The sequence below is a fragment of the Drosophila albomicans genome, chromosome 3 (assembly GCF_009650485.2).
Source record: "Drosophila albomicans strain 15112-1751.03 chromosome 3, ASM965048v2, whole genome shotgun sequence".
NCBI lineage: Eukaryota > Metazoa > Arthropoda > Insecta > Diptera > Drosophilidae > Drosophila > Drosophila albomicans.
The window spans coordinates 48821032-48834966 of record NC_047629.2 but is presented as its reverse complement, the minus strand read 5'-3'; the positions used below and the strand labels follow the sequence as shown (position 1 = coordinate 48834966).

Sequence of the window (13935 nt, the reverse complement as noted above, 5' to 3'; positions counted from 1 at the left end):
CATTTTTCTCTATGCAGCACCTTTACATAATTTCACATTGAACTTGCGATGCATTTAAGCGGGTTTTAATAACTAATTAAATATGACAACATAATCGGATTAACTCCCCCAATGCACCACGGGTGCAATGTGCAATCCGAAACGCGATTTTAATTAATAGTCTTTGCGCATAATTATGCATATAATTAAAGCTCACTTAATTACTCGTTTGGCCCGCCAAAAAACCTTTAAGGCATTAAATCCACATCTATGATGAGTAGTCAGAACCAAAAGCCAAAAAAAAGAGATATGTTCAAATGTCGCGGTGTCCAAAAATGGAAACTAGACACCGCTGAAGAATTTTCACCACAGCAACTGACAAAACAAGCTACCCAATAAGGCGAATAACTCGTGCGTCAACTCAAGAGCAACTGCTAACCGAGAGTTGAAATCAAACAACATCCAATTAGTGGCCGTAGGTGTTATGTATACGAACACACTACACACTCTTAATAATCTTAAGCACTATTATATAGTACCAAATGAAGTTGTATAAAGCAAATGTAGTTTAAGTGTACCACGCACACTTTGCATTACATTATTTTTATCATTGTCAACTGCTGACCATCGAGAAAACCAGTTGCACCTACATACATTCATTCATTCAGATATTTTTGGCACTCACTGTTAACACAAAATGATGATTTCCTTTAGCCATAGTTGGCGGTTTTACTTTTTTCTTGGTTTTTGGTTTTTTGGTGACTCGTTTATCGTACTTCTTTTGAAGCGCCCTCTGCGCTGATTGCCTGGCACTCAGCGAGTGTATAAAAACCACTTGATCCATCTACTTTTGTATACATTTATTAACAAGACATCAAAAAAAGTTTTTATTCTTCGTAACCACAAAAGCGCACGACTGGAACAATAAAACTTCTATGCTTCACATTTGGATTTCTTCCTTCCAACTTGATTCAACTTTCGTTGCGCGAGTTGAAAAGGAATCAAAATGCGAAGCATCAGGCCAACAGCCTAACTTCAGTTACAGCTTCTTTAGTCGTTCTCTCCCTCCCTCTTCCCTCTACCCTCCTCCCTTCTCTGTCTGGTCGTTTTACCTCTTCGCCAGCCAAGCTTTACACTTCAGCGAATTTCGCTGAATGCTCATACGCTGCAGAGCCCACGCATTTGGGGGCGGGTACGGGTACAGGAGGTGGGTGTGGCACATCTGCAATTCTTACTTCTGAGGAATAACTGCTGCCAGCCGGCAAAATGTTGTCTGCGCCATGTTACCTAACTCACCACGCCATGCCATGCCACGCCCCCCTCTCTATCACAGCAGCCTCTTCATTCAGCATTTGTTGACTGCTCTTCTCTGCGTTTTCATTTTTTTTTGTCCGCAACTAAAAAAGGCTAAAACGTGCGGCTCACAGTGCGTGTCGAAAGTTTAGGCACACGTGGCACTATTTATATTTATTGCCAGACAACTTTAAGCTCTTAAATATTTTATAAATACTTTTATTTATTGGCTGACAACTTAAAGCTATCAAATATTTTAAATACTTACTTGTATTAAATGCCATAAAATTTTATTTAGTTATTTTAAATACATTCTTATGTTGTTCTTATTAGAGAAATATTCATAAATAGCGAACCTCACTGTAAAGGCATAACAAATGTTTAATATGTTAAGAGCTGTATAATATCTTATATAGGCTCTTAGCTCTTAGTATTTGCCCTTAGCGTAGATAGTTCAGTTGAGCAGTCAGAACTTTATGTATTGCATTTTTAAACTCTTAAAGAAATAACAATATATAATCAATTTAATGAAAAATTATATAAAAAAAATAATAAAGGTATGCTCTATATATTACAATTTCATTAAAAAGTTTTAAAAACTATAGCTAACAAAAGTACAGCCTCCCAGCTCTTACTGTTTTAGCAGAGCAATAATAATTCTACTTTTCATTCATCATTCTCTTACATGCTAATTTAACTTTCTCTTCGAAAATAGAGCCATATCATAAATAAAGATAATTAGCATTTTAAACTTTTAATATATTCATATAGTTTTAGAAGCAGTATTCCCATCTATCTTACTTGCAAATTTCAGCCTTCTAGCTCTTACCGTTTGAGGTATGCGTTGAAAGTTCACTCATCAAGGCAAATATCAAATTTAAAATGTAAATTCTTAAATAAAATTGCAATTTATTTAATGCAAACAAGGTAACAAATGGCCAATTATGACGAAACACCTTTCATTCGTAATTTTCATCAAAGACAGACAAAAGCCAAAGCTAAAGATATCATCTTTAATTAATTAATTTTCCAAGAATTGCCTTTTGGTGAACAAGACAGTGAGTCGAATATATGTATGTTATATATAGAGTATGCATATTTATGCACGTGACTGTAACATTTCGTTGTGCTGAAGTGGTTGAGTTGCTGTCTATACACTCACACACATACACATACACACTCATAAATATGTGTGCGTAGTATGTCTGATTGTGGGTTGTGACAATGTCATTGACATTTCAGAGCCAAGTTGGTTTTTCCACAGAAATTAATCATAGTATTTTCTCATTGTCAGTTGTTTTGGTCGCTGTTGTTGTTGCTGTGCTTGCATATTCAAAATATGTTTTCTTTACATCATAATATTTGCCAGCAGCCACAAAAGAGACAAAATGTTGTAAACGATGAGCAACATCATCATTGCCCGCATAGCTAATGGACACCCACACACACAGCAAAACAGAGATCCCTCTCAATTATTTAGCACCTGACAGAGCGCAAAATGCCTCAGCGATGCCTGAGATGTGAGCTGTTTAGATGTTTTAGATGTGCTCGAATGGTTAATGGTTAACTTGTAACTGAAAAACCGGTAACTGGTTGATTTTGGTTGTGTTTCCAATCGCGAGGTCATGACTCTTTTTGGTCTACTTTAAGTTGCGATTGTGCCATAGAATTTAACTGTCATGTTGTAGATTGTGAGTTCTCTTTTATGTGTGTGTGTGGGAGTGTGTATTTCATTCTGTATTGTAAAAATGTTGGCCGCAGCTGAAAGGTATTAAATGCTCAACAAATAGGCTTAAAAAGTTACACACATTGCGCATACGCCAGATTGTGCATGATGTGCAATCTATGCAGTTATACCCTGTAAAGGAAATGAGTAGGGTTGATTAACCCCTTCTAATTGTGTAATTCCCACTGCTGTTATTCAATGAGTAACTAAACAGCGAGTCTCCCTTTAGTTCTCTATGCTGTATTAGCTGCACTTTTTGAATAACCATTTAGGCTACATTGTATGCGCTGTCATGTGCACACTCCCTGTGTCCTCCCCCTCATCGCTCCCTTTGTGAGTTCCTGCAGGGTTTTCACACTTGAAGCCAATTCCCTGTCAAGCACTCTCTCGCAACATACAGCAACATGCCTTCACACTTTGCCAACTAGGCAGAAAGTGCAGAACTATGTTCTATGTTGTCGGCCATTGAACTGTCGCACAAATTGTTCAACTGCATTTTGTAGTTTAAATATTTAAAGGTAATTAACAACTGACAAGTTTTGTGCTCTTATTGCAGTGAGGCGCCTACACTGACTACGATTACAACTACAACTACAACTACAACTACTATTGTGAGACCAGACTACTCCTGCCTCGACTCGAGTGAGGCACAATCGGACGATAGTCATCTGACACGCGATTCAGTGACTCGAGAATCGCAGAACGACGAGCTCTCCTCCTCGACGCTTGATAAGCTCGATCTGAGCACTTTGCCACTGCCAGCGTTGCCACCGAAGCGTCGTCGCACTCGATCTCGGGCCAGTCCGTCAAAGCATCGCTTGGAGAACAACAACAGTGGGGAACATGCTGCCGATGGTGGCGTGGATAAATCAGGCGCAGCTCAAGCGCAGCCACATCGCAGCAAGTCAAGGCAGCAACAGCAGCAGCAGCGTGATATGTTGCAGGATACTGTCAAAGCAGAGCTATTAAACGACAACCACATAAATCAACAGCAGCAGCAGCAACAGCAGCAACAACAGCAGCAGCAACATCTTTCGGCTTTCCAGCAATACGTTGCCAAGCGACGCGAAAGTCTTGAGGCATCGACGCGCAACTTCAACGAGAAGCTGGAGGCACGCAGAATGCTCTACCACATGGGTGGTAATGGGGCTGGAAATGCAACCGGAGCTGGGGCACCGCACTCAACGCCCTCCGATGTGCCCACCTATCTGTTTGGTGAGCACTTCTACGGCATGCCGGGGGCAATGCGCAAAGCCACCTCGCCGGCGGGCAACAAGGAGGAGATCTTCTTGAACAAATCCGGCTGGGTTCAGGTGAGCACCAAACTGAACAATGAGAACAAGAGTCGCCGCCTCAACTATGCCCATCAGAATGGCGGCGATTCACGCAGCGCCATTCGGGCCATGCAAATGGAGCAGCTGCGTCGTCAGGAGCTCGGACGTCAAGCATTTGTCCATCAGCCTGCCAGCTTGTGCGAACGTGAACCCAAGTTTGTGGGTTCGAAGGTGGAAGAGCTCATTCAACGCAATGAGGCTCGATTGAGTGGCATGTCATCGCGTGATCCTGCGCTACGTCCTGGCTATCGAATTCTCGATCCGCAGCTGGCGAGCATATTGAATGAGCGTCCCGGGTTTTTGCCCGTTAAGAGTCCCAACGATCTGGAATCGCCGCCACCCATAACGCCCATACTGTCGCCTCCGCCCGCTTTCCAGGACAACAGCAGCAACAGCAGTCGACCCCCAAGACATCCTGAGCGACGTAAAGTGACCCGGCAATCGCATACGTTGCTGCAACAGCCACGCGTGTTGCAACCACCGCCACAGCAACAGCCACAGCATCATCAACCGATACAACAACAATTGCCCCACAAGCCCCAGGGCATGGTCTTCTCTCGCAGCTTTGAGTACGACACGCGACGTCCGGCGGCCAGCAACAGCTATGTGGAGACTTTTTCGAGGAGTTTCGATGGCAATCTCTCAGAGCGTCCATCGGTGATGCCTTCGCTCGCTGTGCAACGCGAACGTTCGCTCAACTTTAGCACTCTGACCGGCAACTCACCGAACTACTTGACCAAACGCGAGGGCAGCGGCACAGCACCTCCAGCAGGTGGCGGGGGAATAGGAGGCGGATCAATTGCTGCTCCAGCTGGCAGCAATCGTTCGTTGCGCAGTCGCGACAATTCACCAAAGTATCTGCAGCCACAGACCACAGCCTATCTGAATGCATCGGTGAAGGAGGCGCCGCCCGCCTACAGCGTCGCAAGTGTCGCCAATTTGGCCAAGTATTCGCCACGATCGCGACACGATCGCACCTTTGAGCGTTCGAAGAGTCACAATGTGATTGGACGTTCGCGGAAATCGCAATTCAGTCGCCTGGGCAACAACGGTGGCACAGCTGCTGCCGCTCCCCTGCCCGTTGCCCTCGGCATGTCGCGCTTCCGCAGCCTCGATACGACCATCAACAACCGGCTCAACTCGTGCGACAGCGGTGCGCGTTCAGGTAAGTTTGGGGCAGCCAAATAAATACGGTTGGGAAAGCTTCATAAGAGAGAGACTAGGAAATACTTGCTAAAACAAATTTTAAGGAAACTGTATCATTTATTAAGAATCCCTGACATCAATGCATATTATTATAGTTTGGTTGCGATCAAATAGAAATTGTAGAAGTTATTTAAGAGGGAGAGAAGTTATCTAAGAAAAGTTATTTAAGGGAAGAACGCTTACTTACGAGTCTTAGATGCTTTGCCTGACAATCCGGTATGTTTTAGTACTATTTTGAATGTTGTACTATATCAATATACCATCCGGTATATTTTAGTACTATATTGAATCTTGTACTATATCAATTTACCAAACTGATCCAATGGTATATTTTTATTATATTTTTAGAATATGGTTTTATTGAAAATGGGTTGCGAGTATCTCATGGTCGAGCACACTCGACTGTAGTTTTCTAATTTGATTAAGATTGGAAATTAACTTGATATTCATCAGTGCGAAGTTTCTGAATATTTTATTATTTACTTATATCATACCTAAACTTAAAATACAGCAACTCAAATTGATAGGTATCCTGAAATAGTTAGTTAGTTTTTAAATAGTTAGTCAATTCAGCTAGCCAGATTAACTGACAATCTCATCCATTGTTGCTGATCATAAATATACATCACCAATACATCAATTACTTGAGTAACTTTCCTTTGCATGTTAAAATCACTTTACTGCATTAGTATACCTCTTTTGGCCAAAGGGTTACCGGGCATAAAAAAGCTCCTCCAGCTGACATTGTTTGTCCTCGTCGTATCTTTCCGCTTGCCAAGACTCAAGTCGAGTTGAGACTTGTCGATAGTCGGGGAATATTTTGAAGTAATCGCCTCAATCGCTTCGCTTCACTTTCACAACGAATTGCTATGTCAAAATTCATTGAATCAGTGACAGAAGTTGAGCTTTCAAGGGTCACACACATACACACTCCCATAGATAGAGACGCACACACACACACACAGAGATACTCTGACAGAGTCATTGATCCACAGCCGTGGCATCCTGTCGTTTGTTTCAACGTCCTTGTCATTCTCATAGTTGAATGACTGTGGATGAAAGGAAATTTTGTAATTCACCCTGACGGACCGACGGACTGATTCGATTTGCTGCGTATTGGTGTGTGTTTAAGTGTGTGTATGTGTGAGTGTACCCAACCCATGATAACATTTGGGCAAAATTTCATAAGTTCCGCTGCAAAATTGATGCCAAAACGTGACGATATCGCTCCAGACACAACTTCCTTATTTATTTCAACTTACATATAACAGTATTAGATTAATGTCAAAAGACTACCTTTAATGCTTGAAAATATTCCAGGAAAAACTGAGAGAAGACAGTTTAAAATATACTCAAAGAACCTCCAGAGGTTTATTACCACTGAAAAGCTTTCTTTTGAAGTGGGAATTTTTCTAGGAATATCTTGATAAGATTTAAGAACTAAAGTATAAATTCAAGATTTGGTCGAAAGAAAATACAATATACTAAAAATGCAATTATTTTTACCAAATAAATTCCAACTTTCGACAGATCTCTCTAACGACGAACTGGACAACGAGGACGGCAGCTCCACGGAGTTCCTCTCGGCAACCAACTATCAATTCCCCAATGTGTCCGCAGGCAGCGTGAGCATCTCACCGTTTAAAACTCAACGTCAACGCTCCCTCACACCCGACCGCAACGATTCGCATAGTTCGTCGAGCAGTTTGCGCAAACAACGCTCGCTGACTCCTGAATCACGTTCTCTGACGCCGGAGGAGCGACGCAAGAAGGGTTCGCAGGTGTCGCTGATGAGTTCGCGTCAGAATTCGAGTTCACGGAGCAATACACTGGAACGGAGACAGCGACACGAGGACAAGACACCGCCAACCATATCGAGGAGTTCGTCTAGTTCCAGTTACAGTGGCGGCGAATCCCATGAACCCTTGAACGGAAGTCCCAGCACAGCGGTTGTCACAGCTTCGGTTCCAACTGGAGGAAATAGTTATCGTCGTGCCGTGGGACGCAGTGCATCCAAGCAGCAACAGCAGCAACAACAACAGCAGGCGGAGCAGGAGCATTTGATACGACGGTCCAGGTAAGTGCAGCTGGAGCAAAGCTTCGCTGGTTTGTTTAATAAGCCAATGTGTGCCTCATAGCAGATCCCTTCAACTGAGCGAACGTTCGCCGAATCGCGGCCACAAATCGGTGGTATGCGTGGGAGGTGCCTCCCCGCAGCAGCAGCAGCAACAACAGCATTCTGGCGTGCATTATCAACAGTCGAATGCTGGCCACTTCAGCAGCTCAATGCGCGGCAGCAAAATGCTGCCCAGCTCCAATGGGCAATCGACACGCTTGCGGCAAAGCGATGTGGACAAGGCGTGCTCATTTGACTTTGACTACAACAACTACAATCGAGGAGGCGGCGGTGGAAGTAATGCTGTTGGTGGAGGCAGTGCAGCAACAGCTCGAGGGGCACACACGAGCGGCAGCGGGGGCGACAGCGGCAGCAATCAAAATCTGCGTCTAGACTTTGACAAGAGTCGCTCCTTCGACGAGGATTATCGCGAGGCGCTGCTCAACAATAATGGTGGAGGTGGAGGACGCTTCTTGCAGCCTGGCAACGAGGCAAGCACTTCTTCGGGACGTTTGAGGCAATCGAATTCCCCGGTTGGTGGCCATGAGCGGAACACAACACGTTCGCCGCAATCCTCGGGCTCATCTTCGAACAATCTGCATTTGCCGTCGCGTCGCACGAGCAGCCCCCAAAGCTATGGCACCCGATTGTGTGATCACGAATTGACTTACGACATGTTGCGCAAGTCTCCGATCATGAATTTCCGCCGTGGGGACAGCGACTACGAATTGCCCGTGCAGCTGCGCAATCGTGAGACGATCAACTCGGGTGGCAACAGCGAACTGAACTTTATGAGCAACGAGACGCGGATCTATGAGCATCCCACAACGGTGCTGAAGCCGCAGCGTTCGAGTTCGCGTGAGGAGCACATGTACAGGCAAACAGCGCCATCTCGCGGCAGCAGGTACTAAACACAAGGCGAAACGATAACGATAACTGTAGCTGTAATTGTAACTCTAACGATAACGATAACTCTAACTCTGTTAACCACAATTTGAAACGCACCAAGGCCTCGACTGTAGGTCGCATCTATCACAACGTAAATTCTAAATGCTAATCTAAGACGAGCAACTATACTAACCTGTGACCAGAGAGAGAGAGAGAGAGGAATAGCAAGCTCCCTTGTGTTGTTTTTCGTAAAAAAAGACTGCTTACCTTCAACAAAAAAAAAAAAAAACTTAAACTAACATTACTCTACTCGTATTATTGTTAATACTAACCACTAAATGGATCAACTAGTGCAATTCACAAGGATAATCCTCCACACAACTAACACACCTGCACACCACGCACCTGGCATCTTGGGTAATCCTCCAACCTGCTCCACCCCTTCGCCTTCCACACGCAACTAGGCAAAAAAAAAACACTCTATTCAATCCACCACTTTTTGCAGTCCAAAGAAATGCCGGGAGAGTCTGAACTCCTGCGACTATTGGCCACGCTGCGCCTCTTGCAGCAACAACTTGCAACATTCCGCATCCTCCCCGGCCGTGCAACAAAGTTTGCAGACGCAGCAACAGCAGTACGTCTCCACAGTGGCCGTAAATGTGAATGTCATTAAATTGGACATGTGTGAGGCAACAGCCACGACACCAGCAACAACAACAACAACAACTACAGCCAGCAAATGCTCGACACCGCAATGGACTTTATTGTGTGATAGCGTGCCCCCAATGGCAGCAGCTGGCAAGGATCGTCGTCAGCCAACGGCCGTCATCAGGCCACGTGTCATTCCTTTGGCAGCCAGTTCGCTGGTGCTCTTAGGAGATTGCGATCTGGCGGAAATTTCCAACAGGTAAGTTGACTACCGAGCAGCAGGAGCTGCAAAAAGGATATGCGATAAATACTCCATTTATTTATGTGAAATTTGTTACGTATTTCGTTGCGATAGCGGGGAAAACAAGACGACAAGCGAGCCAACAAATCAACAGTGCCAACAGCCGGCGGCAAGTGGCAATAAACGGGACCTCGCCGCCATATTGACAGAGGCAAACAGCAATGGCGACAACCGGAAGCGGCAACAGCAACGACAGCGCAGCCATTCACTGCCCGAAAGAAGTCCGACAGCAGCAGCAGGAACAATGGCAAGTGAGCAGCTGCTAACGACCCAAACAGTTGTGGGGTAAGTGTAATATTCCCCAGCCCCAAAAAACATTTCAACCAAACTATATGTACATACAACATTGTGCCCAAAAGTTGACTTTAAGCAGAGTCCTAAAAATTGCTCAGTTTATGCTCGACATTTTTTCTTTTTTTTTGTGCGCTGCCAGCTGCCTTTTAAAGCCCCCGAAAAGTTTTAGGGGAAAAAAGAAAGTTTTCTTTATATAGTTTTTTTTTTGTGTTTTTGGAATGCAGTGCATTAAAAGATTTATGCGGACTATAAGATAGTCGTTAAATGTGCTGCTCAAGGCTGGCTCAAAGTGTCGCAATGCCAACAACAAAGACAACAACGACGCGGGCAGCGGGCGGTGTTATTAAAAAATGTATGAAACAATGCGCAGCGAACTCCTAAAAGACGGCAACAATTTTTTCCCCATCACTTGACAGACTGTCGTCGACTGTTGGTTGTCCCAGCTCTGTTTTGAGCCGAGGCCAATGCAATTTCATTTTTAGTTGCCAGCTGTATGTGTGTGTGAGTGGAAAGTGGAAGCCCTCGCACACAGCTGTCTGATGGACTTAAAGGCTATACGTCAATATGTAGGAAGAGCAACTGAGCATTGGACCTCGCGCCAAGCTGTGGTGGCTCCGGATGCCAGCACCCTTGTCAAAAGGTATTGAGGCATTTAAAATGACTGTCACTTAATCGTTAGCCGCCCGTGGAGTATTGTAATATTACGGACAACCTGTCGAATGGACGTCGCCCAGCTGCTGGCATTCGACATTAGTGTCACCGTCCTTTGACGTCTAATCAATAATATCCATTGAATTATATTTGTCGTAACACACTCAGCGCACTTGACCCCAACACGCAGCATGGTGATTACGAAAAAAAAAATACAAAATAAGTGATGAGAAACAACTTACTTCAGCAGGCCCAAAGCGCTTACAGCGAGTAAGACGTTCAAATTAAAGGTCAAAAGTTGTCTCGACTCTCCGCTGGCTTAGCCAAGTTCACTGACCCACTCTAGTTCTCAACTGCACTTTAAAAAGCGGACATGTTCCAAGAAAGGTATGCTCACAAAACACCTCGGGCATTTTTCCTTATTACTGCCATTCATACGCACAGACTGAAAAGAGACACTGCAAGAGACAGCCATAAATAAATGATGACCCTCTTTTGTTCTTAAGTCAGTAGTAAAAAAGACCATATAAAGCGGAAACTGGAAAACTTTTTTGTGCTGCAGCCAACATCTTTTCTCGTCTCGTTTATTTGTTATCGGAACACTCAGTTAGTGGGTTAGTTAAACAAGAGTTGAGCGTTGTACGTGTTTGTGGTTTTTATGGCAAATTGACAATTACCCAAAAACGAATTTATTTGCACCGAATCTCTAAATAAATATGCCATATCAATCTGCCGAACGTATCATCAGTTATCATGGAAACCCCCCCAAATTTGTTATGTGTAAGGCCTCAATTGCTGCTCCATTGACCCTCATCACCCACTGTGTCTCGCACTCCCCCTTATTGTCCCACACCAAATTGCCATTGTTTTCCGAACTGCCCTCACCCAAGCATACATAAATTGGTAGCATACTTTTATGCTGCGCCCAAAATGCACCCGGCCGCGCATTATTTGCACTGCGCATGACCACAATGCAATACACAGCCTCCAACCAGCAGCAACAGTCTCTCGACATACATATTTATAATTTTTAAATATATTCAATTTGTTTCATTGCCACCGAATAAACAAACTTCCAATAGGATTTGAATTAGCAACCGTCGCTTCTGGGTTTTTTGTGTGTTTCGATAACATGTGTCTGTTGCATGCCCGATTGCGCTGGGCTTACGCTAACAGCGCGTTAACATGACCACTTTGAGTTTAGCATTGCCATTTTGAGTATGATTGTTGCGACAGTAAAAAGTATCGCTCTCCGATAACTCACACTTAACATTTGTTGTTGTTTTGTCGACGAAGAACAAGCGACGCGTCGGTTTGCGCGTGAATTAAAAAAAGTCAATTTAAAAATTTTTAATGTGCCTGTGTTAAAAAAAAAACTTCTGTGAATATCGAAAATTTTAACGAATACATATTGTATAAAACTTGGTAGTTCTTTTACACACCTGCATATCCATATGTACATGAAAAGCATATTTTAAAAGCAACATATTTGCAAGACGAAATCGGTGTCAATTAATCTTATTCAAATCAAGTGCAGTCTAGCCGGTTAGCCCAAAAAAATAAGAAAAACAACAAAATAATTGGTGTTCCCTCTTGAATACCCGTGCGTGGGCGAAGGTGTGTGCTTGCCTGTGTGTGAGTGTACTGAAGTGTGATAGTGTGAGTGTTGCGCTGTGTTTGCTTCGCGGCATTTTGCCAAAAAAGAATGTACAGATGTGTGTTATAAACAAAGAAGCGAGAAAAGCGCAATTAAATGAATTTCACAAGGCATTAAGCCAAAATCAATAACATATCCAACAGCAACAACAACAATACATTTAATTTTGTTTGCTGCAACAGCACTGAAAATGTCTACAACAACAATAAGTGTGTCCCAACCAACAGCAGCAGCAGCAGCGGCGACAGCAGCCGATGAATTCCACGTCGTGTGCATTTTGGGCGTGAAGGATAACGATAACACGAATACGAATGCGAATGCCAACGATGCGACTATCGTGGGTGGTCTAACTATCGTTGGTGGAAGCGGTGGCGGAGGCGGGGGTGCGGATAGTGGACGTGCTTCGGCAAATGATTTTGATAGCGTAACGACAAACGAAGAGGAGGAAGAGGAGGCGGAAAAGGAGAATGCTGCCAGCGGCGCAGTGCAATTAAGGCCAACGAATGCAGAAGGACGAACTGAAACAACAACAACAACGACGACGACGCCATCTCGAAATAGCAGCAACAACAACGGAACCAAAGAGATTGTCTCACAGACCAAATGGTATTTGAATCCCAGCGACGAAAACGTAACAACAATCACTACCACAACCACAACCACATTGTGTCCGGACGATAATGTAACGTTGACAATGACTGCAGCAGCAGCAACAACACCAACGCCAACAACAACAACACCAACAACCCCAAAAGCAACAAGCCCAACAGCAACAGAAGCCGAAACCGAAGCTGAAGCAACAACAGCGACAACTGCAGCGCCATCTGCACAGATGTAAGTTAACATTGTCGTAATGTTTGAAAGCTCTCGCTAGAAAACTTTCCAAATGCTCTTAGATAACAGTTGGCTATAAATAAATCAACGTTATTGATTAAACATTTTACATACTAAATATGCATATAATATACATATTTACAACAAGTTTGTTTGCACCTGTTAAGCCATTAATAATTTCCTACTGTTTTTGCCCTCTTGGCTTTTGTGTGTTTTTGGTCTACTTCACCACAAATGTTACCAATTTTACACACCATTGATAATCTCCCCTGCGTTTGATCTTCTTCTGTCATTCTCCCTTTGTTCTTATATTTGGTATCTTCCTCAGTTCGAGGGCAGTTCAACAAAACTTTTTTTTTTTTTGGCATTCGATGTTTGGTCTTCTGTTGCTAGGTCCAACCTGCTGTTGTCTTCTGTTTGTTTATCGATTTAATCGACTGTGAATAATTACGCGTTGACTTTGTGACCTCCTCAACAGGTTCTTTATTTGATGTCCTCGCTGTGTGTGTGTTCGTGTGGTTCGCATGGGCGGTTCAATGTGCCTTGACCGCGCTTTTATATATTGCGCCCACGTTTGCCTCCTGCTCCTTTGCTTTCAGCTCTCAGTCCTTCAGAGTGCTTCTCATTTATTATTGTCGATTTGTTTTTTTCCTTTATTTTTGTGTTTGCCATTTTAGACGAGACATTGATTTGTTGCCCTTCAAAACAAAAACAAGCAAAACCCAATGCTCTCCACTTGTCAGTTCCAGGCAATGTCGTAAATCAGCACCAAAAAAAAGCAAAACTCGTATGTGGGTTTTTATTAAAATTCGCTCATTTATTTTATTTCCTTCGTCTGAGATTCAGCTCGGAGAGTTGAGAATGCTGCGTACTCTTCTTATCCGCACCCTGTACGCACTCTATATACATATATTTTTAGATATGCATGCGACATTTTCTCCCTGTTTTATTTTTGTCATTTCGGTCGGGGCAACATCGTCACGACGTCGACGACATTTCAAATGCTGC

At 43.7% G+C, this 13935-nt stretch overlaps 1 protein-coding gene across 4 annotated transcripts in view; it reads left to right on the top strand.

The window, feature by feature from the left end:
• LOC117572637 (uro-adherence factor A) overlaps positions 1–13935 on the top strand; it is a 73695-nt gene that overhangs the window by 30482 nt on the left and 29278 nt on the right. Inside the window, exons 4-8 of one of the 4 annotated variants that reach the window (XM_052003443.1) lie at positions 3555–5497; positions 7069–7615; positions 7680–8558; positions 9048–9449; positions 9546–9776. In XM_052003443.1, coding sequence (XP_051859403.1) covers positions 3555–5497; positions 7069–7615; positions 7680–8558; positions 9048–9449; positions 9546–9776 — 4002 coding nt within the window. Of the gene's footprint in view, positions 1–3554; positions 5498–7068; positions 7616–7676; positions 9450–9545; positions 9777–11964; positions 12928–13935 lie in introns of those variants that run through there. The other 3 variants (XM_034255605.2, XM_052003444.1, XM_034255604.2) reach the window with 3 other exon arrangements.